Raw genomic sequence first — 18,581 nt, 5'->3', positions numbered from 1 at the left:
TGCCACCTGGAGTCTGCACCCCTGAGCCCACCCCACCGAGCTCACTCCATCTCCCCCCCGCCCTGCCCCAGCCTTGATCGCCCTCCCGCACTCTGAACCCCTCGATCCCAGTCCGGAGCACCCTCCTGCACCCCAAACCCCTCATCCTCAGCCCCACCCCAGAACCTGCACCTCCAGCTGGAGCCCTCACTCCCTCCCGCACCCCAGCCCCCTGAGCCAGCCAGGTGAAAATAAGCAAGTGAGTGAGGGTGGGGAGAGTGAGCGACAGAGGGAGGAGGAGATGGAGTGAGCAAGGGCGGGGCCTCAGATGTGGGCAGGGGGTGGGGCAAGGGTGTTTGCTTTTGTGTGAGAAGAAAGTTGGGATCCCTACATCAGAAGTCTAGTATAGTCATGGCTTGGCCCTCCATCCAAGTCAGGTTTCCCTCCTTCTGAGGAATCAACGTCCCTTCCACCCTGCCTGGCTGCCACTTCAGTTGCTCTTCTTCTGGAGTAGCAGCTCCCAGGGCTTCTCTCTTAAGTCCCTCGCCAAAACCCCCAATCAGACAACATACAAACTAAGCAGCTTTTACCCATCTCAGGCTTGAGCCTTTAATCCCTTTTAGCTACTCCCATTTCTCTGCTCTTCTACAGAACACCAGAGCACAGGGATGCCTCCCTGGAGTCCTGCTCCTTTTTCAAGGGCTGCCACAGGAGTTCACTCCACTCCTGTAGCTTTCCCACAGTTCTGCATCTGCCAGGTTCTTGTCAGGCTCTTCCCACAGAGCAGGAACTCCCAACGCTCCTGGATCTCCCTCCTGCAAGGACTCTAAACTCCTCCCTTATACCTCCTCGCTGAGCCGAGGGCTCCAGTTAACGCCTTCTCAGCCAGTGCAGGATTCATATACCCCATGACAGGTGCCCAGTTGAGACATCTTAAAGAGGTCTGATTTTCAGAAGGTGAAGGCTCAGCATTTTCTGAAAATCATTCTCCATGAAAGTGACCCAATTTAGGCACCCAAATATTGCGCTGCCCAAAGCCACTAGTCACTTTTGAAAATCTAAGTGGCTCCAGGGGCCACTTTATGTGTACATTTTTGGTGGGGTTTAACTATGACGTGCCATTTATGACTTAGTGTTGTGTTTGTGTAACCCACATATCTCCTGGGTGCGGTGTTCTGTCCCATCTAATGGACTAGATGACCTCCTGAGGTCCCTTCTAACCCTGATATTCGATGATTCTATGGAACCGAGACCACTTCGAGAGCAATTCATGAGTCCGCTCTACAACCTTAGCTAACAGCCAGTTGGCTTTTAGTTCATGCTGCAGAGGCTCATGCACTAAGCTCCAGAGATCCCAGGTTTGATCCCGCCCACCGACGACTGGGGTTTGTCAGTGTTACATTTGCACAGTGTGTAGCACAAGGTGGTCCTGATTCCGAGCAGGATAATAACAAAATAATAATAAAATAACAGCAGCACAACTGTGGCTTTGAAGCTGTTGAGTTTAGCTGCGGCTGCTTTTGTATCCACCACTGGCATGTACATTTGTGCCTTTTACACCCTCGGAAACTAGCATTTTGGCCCCCCCTGGATTCTTCATCTGCAGGAGCGGATTTGGATTATATTTATTATGTTGTCAGTGTTGCCATGAATTATCATTTATCTTTTGTCACACCATTGGTATTTATTATTACAGAACGGATTACGATAGCATGCGTTATCACGCCCCTGTTACGATTATGAACGACACACTCATTCATCCAGCCCTTCCAATGTACCAGGCACCTGACAGGACACCCGAGAGGCCTGGCGCTCCGGCCACATGGCCGGCGGGCCAGCTCTCAGGCCGGGAACGGTGCCTAGGCCACAGCCGGGGTGAACGAGCTCAGCTTTGCTCGCAGCAGGATGGTGGGGCTGCGGGGGGGGGGGGGAAGGGGAGCGTCCCCGCATCGTTCTGCGTGAAGGGTCCCGATTCAGCAAAGCGCCGAAGCACGTGCTGACGGACACCCCTGTTCAGCCAGAGCTGTAGGGCCCTAAAGCGAAGCAGGTGGTCGGTGGCAGCAGGTGAGCCTGGGGGGGGGGGTCACCGGTCTGATCCCTCTCCGCGCCCCAGGAGGGTGGGGGCCAGGGGGCGGGGGGCAGCGGGCGCTGTTCCCCCCCCCAGCCCCGCCCCAAGGGCTGCTGGCCGGGTGACGTGCGGGCAGCGGCGGGGAACCACCGCTGGGGGGCGGGGTCAGGGTCAGAGGGCGGGGCTAGCGCCCCCCAGGGGCCGGGGAGGAGAAATAGGCGCGGCTCCGGGACCCAGGGGCGGAGCCACAGGGAGCAGTGACGCGGCCTTCGAGAGAGTGGGCGGGGCCAGACGGACGGGGTGTGGGCGGAGACAGGGTGGGGGCCAGGCTAGGGGCGGGGCGGAGGGGGGCAGGGGCGGGGCTAGCGGCGGTGAGGGCGCGGCGCGCCGCGCGGCGGCCCGGAGTGGGCGGGGCCGAGCCCTCAGCTGACCGGCCGCCATTTTGTCAGGCGGTCGGCGGAGCGGAGCCCGGAGCGAAGAGATCCCAGCTGCCGGGGCTGCCGCTGCCGCCACCTGCGTCCCCGGGGCGCGCGCGCCGCCCGGCCCCGAGCGGGATGTGAGCGGCCCGGCCCGGCCCGCCTCGCCTGGACAGACACGGCAGCGGCTGCCGCGCCCCGGCCCGGCCCCTCAGCTCGAGCGCAGGCCCCGCCGGCCTGGCCCCGCCGCCGCCGCGATGGCGCTGAAGATGGTGAAGGGCAGCATCGACCGCATGTTCGACAAGAACCTGCAGGACCTGGTGCGGGGCATCCGCAACCACAAGGAGGATGAGGTGGGCCTGGGCGGAGGGTCGGGGAGCAGGGGCCGGGGGGGGGGAGAAAGGGGCCTGGGCGGAGGGTCGGGGAACAGGGGCCGGGGGGGGGGAGAAAGGGGCCTGGGCGGAGGGTCGGGGAACAGGGGCCGGGGGGGGGGAGAAAGGGGCCTGGGCGGAGGGTCGGGGAGCAGGGGCCGGGGGGGGGGAGAAAGGGGCCTGGGCGGAGGGTCGGGGAACAGGGGCCGGGGGGGGGGAGAAAGGGGCCTGGGCGGAGGGTCGGGGAACAGGGGCCGGGGGGGGGGAGAAAGGGGCCTGGGCGGAGGGTCGGGGAACAGGGGCCGGGGGGGGGGAGAAAGGGGCCTGGGCGGAGGGTCGGGGAGCAGGGGCCGGGGGGGGGGGAGAAAGGGGCCTGGGCGGAGGGTCGGGGAACAGGGGCCGGGGGGGGGGGAGAAAGGGGCCTGGGCGGAGGGTCGGGGAACAGAGGCCGGGGGGGGGGGAGAAAGGGGCCTGGGCGGAGGGTCGGGGAACAGGGGCCGGGGGGGGGGGAGAAAGGGGCCTGGGCGGAGGGTCGGGGAACAGGGGCCGGGGGGGGGGAGAAAGGGGCCTGGGCGGAGGGTCGGGGAGCAGGGGCCGGGGGGGGGGAGAAAGGGGCCTGGGCGGAGGGTCGGGGAGCAGGGGCCGGGGGCGCGGAGAAAGGGGCTTGGGCGGAGGGTCGGGGAGCAGGGGCCGGGGGGGGGGAGAGAAAGGGGCTTGGGCGGAGGGTCGGGGAGCAGGGGCCGGGGGGGGGGGGAGAGAAAGGGGCCTGGGCGGAGGGTCGGGGAGCAGGGGCCGGGGGGGGGGGAGAGAAAGGGGCCTGGGCGGAGGGTCGGGGAACAGGGGCCGGGGGGGGGGGGGAGAGAAAGGGGCCTGGGCGGAGGGTCGGGGAACAGGGGCCGGGGGGGGGGGAGAGAAAGGGGCCTGGGCGGAGGGTCGGGGAACAGGGGCCGGGGGGGGGGAGAAAGGGGCCTGGGCGGAGGGTCGGGGAACAGGGGCCGGGGGGGGGAGAAAGGGGCCTGGGCGGAGGGTCGGGGAGCAGGGGCCGGGGGCGCGGAGAAAGGGGCCTGGGCGGAGGGTCGGGGAGCAGGGGCCGGGGGCGCGGAGAAAGGGGCTTGGGCGGAGGGTCGGGGAGCAGGGGCCGGGGGGGGGGGAGAGAAAGGGGCTTGGGCGGAGGGTCGGGGAGCAGGGGCCGGGGGGGGGGGAGAGAAAGGGGCTTGGGCGGAGGGTCGGGGAGCAGGGGCCGGGGGGGGGGGAGAGAAAGGGGCTTGGGCGGAGGGTCGGGGAGCAGGGGCCGGGGGGGGGGGAGAGAAAGGGGCTTGGGCGGAGGGTCGGGGAGCAGGGGCCGGGGGGGGGAGAGAAAGGGGCATGGGCGGAGGGTCGGGGAGCAGGGGCCGGGGGGGGGGAGAGAAAGGGGCCTGGGCGGAGGGTCGGGGAGCAGGGGCCGGGGGGGGGGGAGAGAAAGGGGCCTGGGCGGAGGGTCGGGGAGCAGGGGCCGGGGGGGGGAGAGAAAGGGGCCTGGGCGGAGGGTCGGGGAGCAGGGGCCGGGGGGGGAGAGAAAGGGGCCTGGGCGGAGGGTCGGGGAGCAGGGGCCGGGGGGGGGGGGAGAGAAAGGGGACTGGGCGGAGGGTCGGGGAGCAGGGGACTGGGCGGAGGGTCGGGGAGCAGGGGACTGGGCGGAGGGTTGGGGAGCAGGGGCCGGGGGGGGGGAGAGAAAGGGGCCTGGGCGGAGGGTCGGGGAGCAGGGGCCGGGGGGGGGGGGAGAAAGGGGCCTGGGCGGAGGGTCGGGGAGCAGGGGCCGGGGGGGGGGGAGAAAGGGGCCTGGGCGGAGGGTCGGGGAGCAGGGGCCGGGGGGGGGAGAAAGGGGCCTGGGCGGAGGGTTGGGGAGCAGGGGCCGGGGGGGGGGGGGGAGAAAGAGGCCTGGGCGGAGGGTCGGGGAGCAGGGGCCGGGGTGTCCTGGGGTGGCTGAGGAGGGCAGCGTAGGACCTGGTGAGAGTCATGGGGAGGGGAGCGGAGAGGAGTGGGCCGGGGGGGTAAATTCCTGTTGTAGGATCCGGGGGTGGGGATTGTAGAGTGGGAGGTGAGTCTGAAACAACCCCCCACCCCACAGCGAGCCGAGGAGGGCTTGAGGTTGCTCCCTCAGAAGAACTAAACCCAGGCCTTTCCTCTCCAGGCTCGTGGTGTGTGTGGGGGGTGGTGGAAGCCCCCCTCCTTTCACTTTGCCCCTCTGCCCCCGGTAGAGTTTTGGGGGCGGGTGGCAGCTCCCTTCCTTCTCCTCCTCCTCCTTTTCGCTCTTTATCTGGGGCTGCCCCCCCCCCCCAGTAGGATTTGGGGGAGGGTGATGATTCTCACCCATTCAGACCAGGGCTGCCCACAAAAAGAATAAAAATCTAGTGAGAAACCCTGTGCATGGTTCAAGAGGGGGTGAGTCACATCTGCTGCTCCTCTCTGGGCTGTGAGAGAGTCTCTTTCTCACACCTCTTTCTCCCCCCAGGAGAGAATATATCAAAATAAAAGGTGTGTTTTTCATGCAGAAAAGGGGATTTTGTCAAGGGTGAAAGTGCAAGTAGACATGAAAATGAGGAAAAAGAGTCTTGTGGGGGTTGGCCAAAGGGGAGAGCCAATTCAGGGAAGCTGCCAGAAACAGTGGGGAAAGAGTGTTAAAAGGGAGAAGGATCTGGCAGGTGGGAAATCTTTGTTTTTGGTTTAGTATTTGGTTATATTGTTAGGGGAGATTGCTTTGGTATTTGGTAAAGAAATTCCTGTCTGCTGCCTTCAAGAGATACGTGACTATTTTCTAGGGTGCGATTGTAGTATAAGAAAATAGAGTTCAAGTGTACTTAAGCTTTTTAGTTAATATTATTTCATTTAGCTTCTGTCTAAAACACATTTCCATAGATGCCCTAATTCATAGGCTTATTTAAGATAGAAAGCCTTGGATGTCACCACCTGATAAATTCTGCTATATTATTTGAGTAAGATCAGGAAACTGATGGAAAGTAAATAATTGCCCATCAAGAACTGGTTTATGTGAGAAGTGAGAATTCTTTTATCAATTGTTGTCACGTGGAACACGTTAATCAGGAAGTCCAAGACACTGAGGAAGTCCTTGGAGGCTTGGCACAAGCAAACTTGATGTTGGAAACTTTTATGTGAACAACTTCCATAATTACCTTTTTGGCAGAAAATTAGTAACTTGGCGTGGAGTTTAGTATGATATCATATCACAACTTCAAACTACAGTAAAGAGCAAAATAGTACTGATTGTGGAAGGGATTAAGAAACAAATGTAGATCTTGTTGCTAGAACAAATAAGGTTGTAAAACTCATTTGTGTTGTATGTTCTTTATCACTTGCTGATCTCAGGATGAAAAGCAATATTGTTTCCAATAGAAATTAACTTTCAGATCCCTTTAGATTTGGATATTTCACACTGATACTTAGAAGGCAGCATTTACTAGAGCCACATACCATGAAAAACTACTGAATTCTTCAATTTCATAATGTAGTTTAAATACTATTTGGTATTGCTTTGGTGGCATAGGCAGATGTAGTTGCTATCAAGGACTTAGTGTCCTGGACAAAAATAATAGCACTTAGCAGCTTCTAGTATTTAATGAAAGACAGCTTTTGTTCGATCATATAAGAAATTATTTACAAGTGTTTATGTGAATGTTTATTGTGGAGATGGTGGTATATATATTAACCTTTTATCCATGCCTGTGTAGTTCATGCTTTGAGCTGTTATTATTCCACGCAAAACTGGGATCGATAAACACTTGATGAATAATTCTGTGGAGATTTCAATTAGAAATTTCCTAGAGGACATTTAGGCCTACTAAGATACTGAGCACCATATTATTTGGCAGTAGATCTCTGCAAATATCAATGCCTTTATAGTCTTCATGCAGGTCCTATGCCTTACTTTGTGACTCCCATGATCTTTATCAAGAAGGACTGAATATATTACCTTCAGTTCTAGAATAAGTACTTGACAAGTAAGTCCTTTTGTAGGGATCTAGGTAGTCAAAGAATGAATAATGTAACTCTTAACCATTTAAAACTAGGTAGAACAACTTCTGTTCTAGATCTTCACACGTGCAGTAGGATAAGAACTGATCAAGTTTCAGCAAACGTATGTACAGGTTATTGATCAATTTAAATGCATATTTCCTACTGGTACTGTTAGTTCTCTAAAGATTCTCCACAATATACAGTCCTTCTGGAGGGAGACCATCAAAGATGCTACTTACTCATTGAAAGAAATTGCTGTTAAACAATGTAAGGTATTTTCTCTTCCTTCCTTCCTTCCCCTGCCTCATCTCACTGCAGAGCAGTTTAAATACATGCTAGTTTTGAGTGAGGTATTGGGAACTGAACCAGAGCTTCCCAAATGGTGATGGTAAGCACTGTATTTTTCCAGTGTTTGAGTACCAATCCATAATATTCAAAATAGTACTATAGGAATAGCAATTAAAAACTCTTCTGTTCTTCTCCATGTTGTCCATTGTTCATAATGTTTAGGAAGTGTCATTGAGACACTGACAAGTCTGGTTGTACATCTTCAGATTGCCTTGAGACAAGACTAAAAGTCAGCTAAAGGGTTTGGCCTGTCCAAAAGAGCAGATATTTACAAACACAGACTTGTGAACAAATATTGACACATGCTTTGTGCTGGTGTCTATTATTGTGTTTGCTGTTGGATAGCAATTAGTGTTATAAATCATGGATGCCTGGCAGAGACTCTTAGGCCTTGTCTACACTAGGATTTCTCTCCCTAGAACTTCCCACCATTAATATCTGCAATTTGTCTCCACCCTGGGTAGCAATGATGGAAGTATTACTATATAAAAAGTTTGCTGGTGACTGCCAGCATCTTTAGTATTGCATTGGCTAGAGCTGCTTAGAGCTCCTTCTATGCCAGAGCTCTTATTAAAAAGAAAAGGAGTACTTGTGGCACCTTAGAGACTAAAATTTATTAGAGCATAACCTTTCGTGAGCTACAGCTCACTTCATCGGATGCATACAGTGGAAAATATATGGCTATATTTTCCAGTGTATGCATCCGATGAAATGAGCTGTAGCTCACAAAAGCTTATGCTCTAATAAATTTCTTAGCCTCTAAGGTGCCACAAGTACTCCTTTTCTTTTTGCGATACAGACTAACACGGCTGCTACTCTGAAACCTGTCAGAGCTCTTACTGTTGCTGCTGGAGCTGAACTATTGGGATATACTAGGAAAAAAACTAGTGGAAACACACAGTGAAAGCAAATATTAAAATGGAAAACCAGATGTTTCTTGCCTTTTGTCTTCACGCGGGTTTTGTAATGTTTTAATGGCTGTATTATAATCAAAATGAATGGACCAGTTAAACTTTCCTTACTAGATTGCTGTCAGACATAAGTGTCTGTTGGACAAATCATCCTGGAAGTGGTGACTCCATGGCCCTTGCTTTGTGTGCATGAAGAGGTTTGTTTCTCTGGGATTTTCAAAAGAGTCTAAGAGTTAGGCACCCAGCTCCTATTGAACTTCAGTGGAAGTTAGGCATGTAAGTCAATTAATCTCCTTTGAAAATCCCATTTCTAATGACAAAGCCCCTGTCCATATTGGGAGCAGGACCATACCAGTGACAAAAATGTTTGAAAACAGTTGTTCAGCAGTGATCTGGCGAAAAAGTGGCTGTAGCAAGCATACTTTTGGTGTCCATTGTGGAAAAGCTTTTTAATTTGGGGGAAAAAAAAAAAAAAAAGCTTTATTCTATCCCCCTTAGCAAGGCTGGAGTCTCATACTTCCTTTATCTTTTAGTTTCATGGCTTTCTGTACAGTACTTTGAAGCAGGCTTAATTTGTCTAATTCTGGTTTCACTTACTTTATTTTAACTATAGTAACATAAATGCATAAATTAGGGGAATTGAAAAATGTATTGGAAAAATATAAAAGCATTTCTTCCCACTGACTGTGCTGCTGAGCGGACTTCCTCATTAATATGATCAGGAAGATGAAAGTATTACCGTTATAATGTTGCTTATTGAATAGCTTTTGAAGGTGAGATTCCCTCTGTTTTCATTTTGCAGCATTAACTTTTTTGTTTGGCATTACATTATATTTTCATCTAGTTTCTGCCAAAACAAAACGTGTGTAATATCAGCCTATTACCAGTCAGCTGCTGCCTAACCCGTGAATCATTTTTTAATTTTAAATGTATAAGAACTTTTACTTTACCATACATTTGTAGTGGAACATCCTGGGTATGGTACACTTTGGCCTGCTTCCATAATTCCATCTGTGAGAAGAAGGTATAATGGATGTTAAATAAAAATGTCTGAAATTGAATGAAAAATGTCCTGCCTTTTATCTGTGTGGTCAGTTACACTTTATGAAGCATGTTTCTTTCTTGGCTAACTTTCATTTTGTGTTGATACTTGTCTTCTGCGGAACAGTTGGTTACATGTAAAATCAGCATGCAGCAATTCCACCAAGCAACACTTTTTTCTTCAAATTTGTGAAGTGTTTTCTGGTTGAAATAAACCTTATAAGCTTCTATCTTTCTAGTTCTTAAATATGACAGCTCCCCAGTCCTCTGCAGGAGCTGACATTTGCCATCATAAATGCAATTTAATTAAACAAGTAGATCAGTTCCATTAGTAAACACTGTAAGAACGGCCATACTGGGTCAGACCAAAGTTGCATCTAGCACAGTATCCTGTCTTCCAGCAGTGCCAGTGCCAGTGCCAAGTGCTTCAGAGGAAATGAACAGAACAGGTAATCATCAAAGGACACCATCCCTGCCCATCCTGGCTGATAGCCATTGATGTACTATCCTCCATGAATTTATCTACTTCTTTTTTTGAACACTATTATAGTCCTGGCCTTAACAACATCCTCTGGCAAGGAGTTCTACAAGTTGACTATGCGTTGTGTGAAGAAATACTTCCTTTTGTTTGTTTTAAACCTGCTGCCTATTAATTTCATTTGGTAACCCCTAGTTCTTGTGTTCTGAGGAGGAGTAAATAATATTTTCTCCACACCGGTCATGATTTTATAGACCTCTGTCATATTCCCCCTTAGTAGTCTCTTTTCCAAGCTGAAAAGTCCCAGTCTTAGTAATCTTTCCTCATATGGAAACTGTTCCATACCCCTAATAATTTTTCTTGCCCTTTTCTGAACCTTTTCCAATTGCAATATATATTTTTTTGAGATGGGGCGATCACATCTTAACGCAGTATTCAAGATGTGGGCATACCATGGATTTACATAGAAGCAGTATGATATTTTCCATCTTATCTTGGTGGAAAGGGGCGGGACAGGGGCTAGTCTCCCCAAGGGGGAATTTCACCTGCTTCCCATGCCTTAGACCCCCTCCCTGCTGGGCAGAAGCCCCTAGCCCCACCACCCTGCTGGAGCGCAGAAGCCCCAAGCTCCAAAGAGCTGCCTGTGGCTCACAAACCATGGTTGGCCACCCCTTGCATATCATCTTTACTTTTGAGGAATACATGCAGTGGCATGATAATCTCTGCAGCATTTCCTTGTACCAGGATAAAATTTTAGGGAAAAGTACACATACAAGCAGGGAAGAAAAATAACAATCTGTCCCATTCTGCCATGCCAGTCTTTTTCTGTCTTGTTTGTGATTCACCAGGGAAACACATCCTACTGGCGGTGAGAGCGGTGGGCAGAAGTAAAACTTAATTTTATCCTTTGTGGTAGGTGAATTTATACCACCATATGGAATAAGTTATCACAATAGGTGTCCATTTCTTGAGGATTTGCAGCACAGCTGACTAAAGGAAGAAGTGGGTTGCTGTGTCTGACAAAACTTTTCAAGGAATCTGTGCACCATATGATATGAAAATGTACTGAATGTTTGCTCTGAGCCTTCCTAGCTGGGACCTGATGTGATTAAAGGTACGTGGTTCTATACTTGAAATCTGCTTGCAGAAGGCTTTTGGCACTGCAATTGTTTAGCTCTTCCATATCACTTTGCATCTTCAGTGTGTTATAAATATTGTCACCCCCATGAGAGAGCAGTATTATCTGATACTGTGATAGATACTGTGGTGAGGGGTGCCATTATATAAATCTGGTTAGGTGAAGCAACTGGGACAAAATGGTAAAGAGACTTTTACTGAGGAGTTTTACACTCTGACCATGTGTGTCTGTAATTCAGGTACTTAGGTTTATTGGAGTGGTCCCGTGTATGTGTGGCAAAATCTGCACAAAAATGTCTGAAGGCTTGTCATATAACTGGTGGATAAAATTGCCCTTATGCGCTGCCTTTGTTAGGACAGACTTGAATGACAGAGTTAGGACTTCATATTTTTTTCAGTTGACAGCCCTAAGAAAAAAGTTATGTGGAAATAGGATCGATTTGGCCTTGATTGTACTGTAGAGCTAGTCAGAAGCCATCTTTCATGTCCGAGCATGAATTTTCATCAGTAGGCAAAACTGAGTTATGAATCCTTCACATAATTTTTTTCAACATAAAAAGTATTGAAAACACATCTTTTCATGCATAATGTAAAGTGATAAGTCAACAATGAGTAATCTGAGGAGTTGTAGCTCCTGAAAGAGACAGGGTACAAAGTTACAAAATCCTTTACATAACCATCTTAAGAGGAAGGGAGCAATCAATTTCTGGGTGGAAAAACTTAAGATATGAATTAGAATCAACCCAATGGTCTAATTCAGGGGTTGACAACCTATGGCATGCATGCCAAAGATGGCACGTGAGCCGATTTTTAATGTCACGCTGCTGCCTGCTGGGTCCCAGCCACCGGCCCCACTTAGCCCGCTTCCGAACCCAGGCTGGCAGCGGGCTGAGCGGGGCCAGGGCCCCGGCAGGCAGCAGTATGCCATTAAAAATCCTGCCCGCCCTGGCCCGCTCTTCTCCGCCCCCCTGCAGAAGCTTGGTCTGTGGCTGCTGCTGCAGGGCAGGCAAGCTCTCCCCTCCCCTGCCTCTTCCCCCAATGTGCTGGGTTCCTGCCCCTCCTCCTCTCCCTCCCTGCAGCCCATCAGCTGATGGCCCTTGTGCAGGGGCAGAAGCGTGCAGGGGGAGAAGCGGAGCTGCAGTGTGCTCCCTGCTCTGGGAAGGAGGTGAAGAGGTGGGGAAGGGGCCTTTGGGAAGAGAGGGGCTGGGAGCACCCCCATGACCCTAGCCCACACCCACAGCCCTCTGCCCTGACCCCTGGACCCCCACGACCCCAGCCCTGACTCCAGCACCTCCCCCCCACATACCCAGCCCCCCCCCACACCACATACCCTGACTCCTGCACCCCTCTCACATGCCCTCTGCCCTGACTCTTGCACCCCTCACATTCCCACCCCCACCCTGAGCACCAAATGGGAGCTCCTGCACACACACACCCCCACATTCCCACCTGCACCCCTTGCACCAAATGGGAGCTGCCCAGGTAAGCACTCCACACCCAAACCTCCTGCCTCAACCCTGAGCCCCCTCCCTCATTCTAGCTCTTGGTCAGGCCATACACCCTAACCCCCAGCCTACTGCTTCACCCCCAGCCCTGTGTTCAGTGCACTCCCACCCTCAGCTCAGTGCAGAGAGAGGAAGAGAATGGGATAGAACTAGGGAGAAGGTAGGTACCCACTCTGTTTGGGCAGGGTCGGAATCCCGGACCCGCAGCGGGCTGAGCCACTCAGCCCACTGCTGCTCTGGGGTCCCGGCCGCTGGCCCCGTTCAGCCCTCTGCCAGTCTGGGGTTCTGGCTGCTGGCCCCTTGCCAGCTGGCGTCCCGGCCACAGGCCCCACTCAGCCTGCTGCCGGCCTGGGTGAACAGAACCTCAGACCAGCAGCGGGCTGAGCGGGCCGGCGGCATAAGATCAGCATTTTAATTTAATTTTAAATTAAGCTTCTTAAATATTTTGAAAACCTTGTTTACTTTACATATGACAATAGTTTAGTTATATAATATATAGACTTTCTAAAAAATGTTAAAATGTATTACTGGCACACGAAACCTTAAATTAGAGCAAATAAATGAAGATTCGGCACACCACTTCTGAAAGGTTGCTGACCACTCGTCTAATGGGAGTACTCCACACTGAATGGTGGATTTAATTGCCAGAAAGAATTAGGTGGGTTGTGGTGAGGCTGTTCCCCTTCTTGATGTGTATTTGGAGTCAATGGATTTGCCTTTCTCAAAAGCCACCCTTCATGCTGAATAAAGACCTGTATTGACTGATTGCAAAGTTTAATCCAATTGTCTTCAGCTGGAAAAATGCCAGACTTAATAGGGAGTTCAGAAGCATCCTAAATTATAAACTCTTTGGGATGGGGATTGTCATTAACTGTTTGTGGATCTAGCACAATGGGGCCTTGGCTGCTTGGCCTCTGGGGACTACTGTATTATAAATGTTACATAATAATGGGCACAGGGTGGGGTATAAAAAGGGAAACTGAGGAATACTAGAAATCTGACTGGAAAAATATTACCAGTAGGAAATAAGCAGTTTGTCTGACATGTCTGTACTTAAGTTCACTGATACTTGATCAGTTCCTATCTGTCATGTCATATATGTATTAAGATCTTTGAAGGAGATCATTATTCCATCTACTCTTGAATGGGCTGAGAGTTGCTGCTATTGTTAATTATTTAAGTGTCTGAAGCCCTGCAAAAGGCAAAGGAGTTACTAGTCAAGTACTTTATCCCAGAATTGGAAACACTACACAAAAGAGAGTTTGTTAAGGACCTGACAATCTGCAAGAATCCTGGTCTCCACCCTAGAAGGGACAAGTGGAGCCAGTGTCCCTACTTAGCTCTTCTGTGGCATTGGCAAAGGGGAGGGTTCTGGGAACAATAAGAAACAAGTGACTTTTTGTATTGTATAATTACAAAGGGTAATGTAGAGTTTAGCCTTCACTGCATTTCTGCTTTCATTCTATGTTGAACCTTGTGTGTGTTGACTGAGGCTCAGCTAGTACCCATGACTTGCTCTGGCCATACAATAACGATTGCTTTATCAGGGAGTAAGAGCCTTGAATCAGCCAGGCTAATGGATCATTTTGAAGCTCTTTCTCCTGTGTATTTAAAACAGCCTAGCAAAATCAGTTTACTCATAGATTAAATAAAGGTGGTTCTTAGGCAAGCAGGTGAGGAGAGCCCTGCAAAACTTCTTGCTAGTAGCTTATTTTAAGAAGTTTGGAGAGTACTTAAGACAAATTTTGCAAGCTGAGGAGAAAAACCTTCCAGAAACTTTCAACAAAAATAAGATGTCAACTATACCATGAATACTTAGTACAACGGCATTTCATTAATTCATGCTTTGTAACCTCCCCCTTAAAAACTAACTTCTAGACTTGTGATTTATTAAGCACAGATCTGCAGGATGCTGGTGGGGCCGGTGTAGGTGATTACTGCATCCAGGGTGCCAAGCTGCCTTGTATACACCTCCATCATTTGAAGTCCCAAAGCAGGTCTACTTATGTTGCTGCTCCTGCATTCTCAACCTTCCTGCTGGTGTTGCTGAAATAGGCACTGCATCCATGGCTGCTCTTAAGGAGAAGCTGCACATCCAAGTTCGGGAGTAGGGAGCCTTTAGAAAGACGGTAGACTCAGTTTTGCTCTTCAGTGATGGCTCTTCAGAGAGCTGTTTTGCATTCCCTGTGGCTTGCTGATGCAGCCACAGGAGAGATTAAAGATGGTAGCTGTCTCTGCTCTGTGTTTAGAGAGAGGCTCTGTCGCTTCTGATCTTTCTTCGTATGGCACCTATCCACAAACCTCATTAAGGCTCCTCCTCTTCGCAGCAGATTAGAGAAGATCTTTCATGTACTTAGATTACTTTAGAGTAGTTAGTATAGAAATGTTCTTCAGCAGCATATTGCGTTTGTGTGGCATAATGAGCAGCAGGGGAGGTATTAAACTATTTGCATGCACCAAAAAGACTGAATCATGGGACCAGTATAAAGAAGCCTGTGTGTTCACTAACTTATTAAAAGCTGACAGTATCTATTTTGAAAGATGGCACTGAGGAATATTCTGAAGATAATTAACGTGGTGTGTGGTTAAATAAAAGTGGTACAATTAAGGAGATATTTGAACAAGGAAAATGTACAGGAAGTATATGGTTAACAGCACACCAGTGATAATTCATTGTAGTAGAAGCTGATAGTGGTGTGTTCTTATGAGAAAACACGTTAAAAATGGCAGTGACATATATAGCAATATCCTGCAATATCTTTGAGAGACATTACTGAATTAGCTTTAAACTAGTTTGAGTCCATTGTACTATAAATGCAAAGTTTAGGTAGTATTATGGGATTGTATGTAACTTGTATATGTGGGAAACATGACCAATGTAAACTCTGGGAAGTGTTATGAGTTCCAAAGGACTATTTGAAACAATGTGCCAGGCAAAAATGAACTTTTGGAGCAAACAGGTGGGTTTCCTAGGAAATCTCTAGGGCAGGGGTTGGCAACCTTTCAGAAGTGGTGTGCCGAGTCTTCATTTATTCACTCTAATTTAAGGTTTTGCGTGCCAGTAATACATTCTAATGTTTTTAGAAGGTCTCTTTCTATAAGTCTATAATATATAACTAAACTATTATTGTATGTAAAGTAAATAAGGTTTTTAAAACATTTAAGAAGCTTCATTTAAAATTAAATTAAAATGCAGAGTCCCCCGGACCAGTGGCCAGGACCCAGGCAGTGTGAATGCCACTGAAAATCGGCTTGCATGCCGTCTTTGGCACGCATGCCATAGTTTGCCTAGCCCTGTTCTAGGGTGAGGTGTAGGCAAATACACGCCCTTCAGTTATGCAAAGACCTAGCTTTTCAAAGTTTTTCCCTAAGGAGGGGACCTTTGTCTGCTCATCTTCTGTTACATGAGGACAAAATCAAAGGCACAAACTGTATAAAGTTCAAAATGAACTGTTCATGGGGTTCTTGTTCTGTGCTAACAGCTGTTATGAACTTGCAACCACAGGAAAAAACCCTTGGTGGGATTTGAAGGACTGATCACCATCAGATTCCTTGTTGGAATTGGGGGTGATCTCTGGTAAGCTTATTAGTATCCATTTAGGTTCGTTTATTTTTAATATGTCTTCTCTGTAGTGCTTTCACCTTAAGAATAAATGTGCTTGCTTAGAAAGGCTGTGTGGTGTCTTAAAACTAGGGGCAATTATGCTGTTTATAGCCTCTGAGGAGAAAGCAAAACAGGCCTCTTAGGCAGTTTGACTTGCTGGGGGACTCATGGTAAGTAGGGAACTGTGCGGCCAGGAAAAATACTGGTCAAGAAGGAGAGAGACATGGGTCATCACCCAAGACGGCTGGCAGCTGAGGAGCTGGGAGCCTAGAGTCCTTGCGATTGGTGGACCATGAGCAGAATATACAGGTTCAGTTGCCCTAAACTGTGAAAATGGCTATGGCAATATTTTAGAATCACGTTAAATATATCTGTGAAAAAGGCTTCAGGAAGATAATATCTAGGTGACTTTAACCATTGGCCAAAATGTCAATTACAGAAATAGTTCATGGAACACAGTTTAGCGCTATTATTTTACCCTTTATCACGTTTCTTTGTTTCGTTACACAGACAGCGGAGGCTAATTTGTTTAGATGAGTCTTTCTTTGCATTCAGGTTTAGATACTGTTGATCTAATAGTTAAACTTCACTTTTCCATCCCATGTAGGTTTGTATTTGATAAAATGTTAGTGGTAAGTGCATGTTAATATAGTTGGATAAGAAAGCTCTTTAGTTTTTATTGTTTTTCACAGTAAATGTAAGCCTGAATGAATTGTATCACTTCCCGCTATAACAAGTGAGTGACTTGTCTTCACTTTATTAAGGACTATAAGTTTGGTTTGAACAGGTGAGATAATTGTCCATCTGCTTGTTCTACAGACTTGAATTGTGGAACTCAGCAAAAAAGCATTTGTTAGTGGATAATAAAGAACAGCCACTTGACATGAGCCATTCTCATTTTCATTATCCAGATCAACTTTATGGTTTACAAAATCTAGTGGCTTAGCATGTATTTCAAGCAGTTGTGTGATGAGAACAATATAGATTACTTTTTTGGACATGATCTTTTCTGCACCCCTAACAAAAGGTTTATTTGTATATGGCTAAGCATGCTTTCACCAAAGCCTGATATGCTGTACAGAAGTGTAGAAATCTATCTGGCTCCATGCTGCTTAGTGGAAGGTTCAAGGGAGTCAGAAAACTCTGATATGTGAAATGTTTTTTCTTAAAAATCCATCCACAAATTGTTACTCATTTGGGAAATACTCAGTTTGATTTTCGGTTGGCCTCAAAGTTGAGTCTGAAGATGGAGAATAGCTGTTTAGTTTAAAAAAAAAAAAAAATTTCACGTCTGTAATATCAGGCATGTCAGGTCTTGTTGTTGTCCTTTTGTAGAGGACTCCTTGGTGGACCCAGAGAAGCTTTCCCAGGCCTTGATTGGTAGCAACTATAACTGAGGTCTTTTGTTATGCTTTTGAGTTAAATAAGGCATTTAAAGCTTTAAAGTCTGTGTGATTTTTTTGATTCAATCAGATTTCACTTGCTTGGTAACTATCATAGTCTATTAATTCCTCAGTCCTCCATAGCCTTCCCAGAAGAACAAGAGAGTTGTAACCATTTAAAATGCTTCACACAAACCCTTTTAGAAAGACGCAAAGAAGGTAAAACTAACTTTTGCCTTTACATCTGTTGCCTGAACTGAAATGGGTTTTGTTCTTCATTTCATTTTTATTTTACCTACCAAAATGAGCAACCTGTTGCCAATGAGACATTGGGATATTTGTGAGAGATAATTGCCATTCTTAGTTTCTTGAATTATTTTTCTTGACCAGAATGATAGTTTCCTATATTGGTTTTTCTTCTGTAGTAAGTATGGGCATTTCTGGTGTGCTAATTTTACTAGTTCTGCTTTGTCTTTATACAGTGTTTGTCTTTGCATTTTTTACTGTTAAGGGTTCATTTTGAGCAAATGTGCTTATTTGTATAAACTGTACTTAATTTATCAACTTATTGCTTCTGCATGTGGACATCTTTGACTCTGTAAAATAATACAGAATTAACAAATATATGTCTAAAAATACTCTGTACAACCACTCATATTCTTCTGCAAAATATTCCAAAGATCAATTAAAAGCTTGATCAAACAGATGTCTACAAAGGTAGGTGCTTTCATCTGCCACATATTTGGAAGGTTTTTTCCTGCTCTAGTGCAAAGTGGGGAACAACTAAGACTCTTGAGAATTGTCTAATAGGAATACTGATCACTAAATCAATTGCTATACACTCAAGTTGACAGTTACTGGAGACTTATCTGTAATTAAATGGTATATCCTAAATTTATTTACAGTGTTCATTTGCAGACTTATATTACCAAAAATGACCAGTATATTCTTAATATGTACATGAATCTAGGCTTCAACATATAATATGGCAATGGGCAACTTAGAAATGAAGATGATACATTGTGAAAAATAAGAACATCCTTCAGTTAGACAAATTACTGTCTTTTAAGAGAGATTACATAGAGGTTAATGTGATGGATATTTTAGAAATTCATGTAGGTGGATGATTGTCTAGCGAGGTTGGTGCCATATCCTGTTGCCATTTATAGGAAAGAATATATTGTGAGAGCTGTTACATGGCATTTAGATAACTTTTTTTTCCTCTCCATTCAGAAGAGAATCAGAGAAATAGAGATGGAAGATACCTATTAGATCATCTTGGTGTTCTGTGACCAGTATTATCTCATTGTTTCCTTGTAATCCCCTGTCT

General features: G+C 48.0%; 1 protein-coding gene across 2 annotated transcripts in view; it reads left to right on the top strand.

Annotated features, from left to right (window-relative positions):
• The first annotated feature begins 2,515 nt into the window (after positions 1-2,515).
• The window catches only part of AP3D1 (adaptor related protein complex 3 subunit delta 1), a 74,318-nt gene continuing 58,252 nt past the window's right edge, over positions 2,516-18,581 (top strand). The window contains exon 1 of one of the 2 annotated variants that reach the window (XM_077841817.1): positions 2,516-2,816. In XM_077841817.1, the coding sequence (XP_077697943.1) occupies positions 2,721-2,816 (96 nt within the window). In that variant the 5' untranslated portion in view covers positions 2,516-2,720. The remainder of the gene's footprint in view (positions 2,817-18,581) is intronic. The other variant, XM_077841816.1, reaches the window with a different exon arrangement.

The sequence above is a fragment of the Eretmochelys imbricata genome, chromosome 25 (assembly GCF_965152235.1).
Source record: "Eretmochelys imbricata isolate rEreImb1 chromosome 25, rEreImb1.hap1, whole genome shotgun sequence".
Lineage (NCBI taxonomy): Eukaryota > Metazoa > Chordata > Testudines > Cheloniidae > Eretmochelys > Eretmochelys imbricata.
Note: the sequence above shows the minus strand (reverse complement) of the source record. Positions and strands in the feature narration are given on the sequence as shown.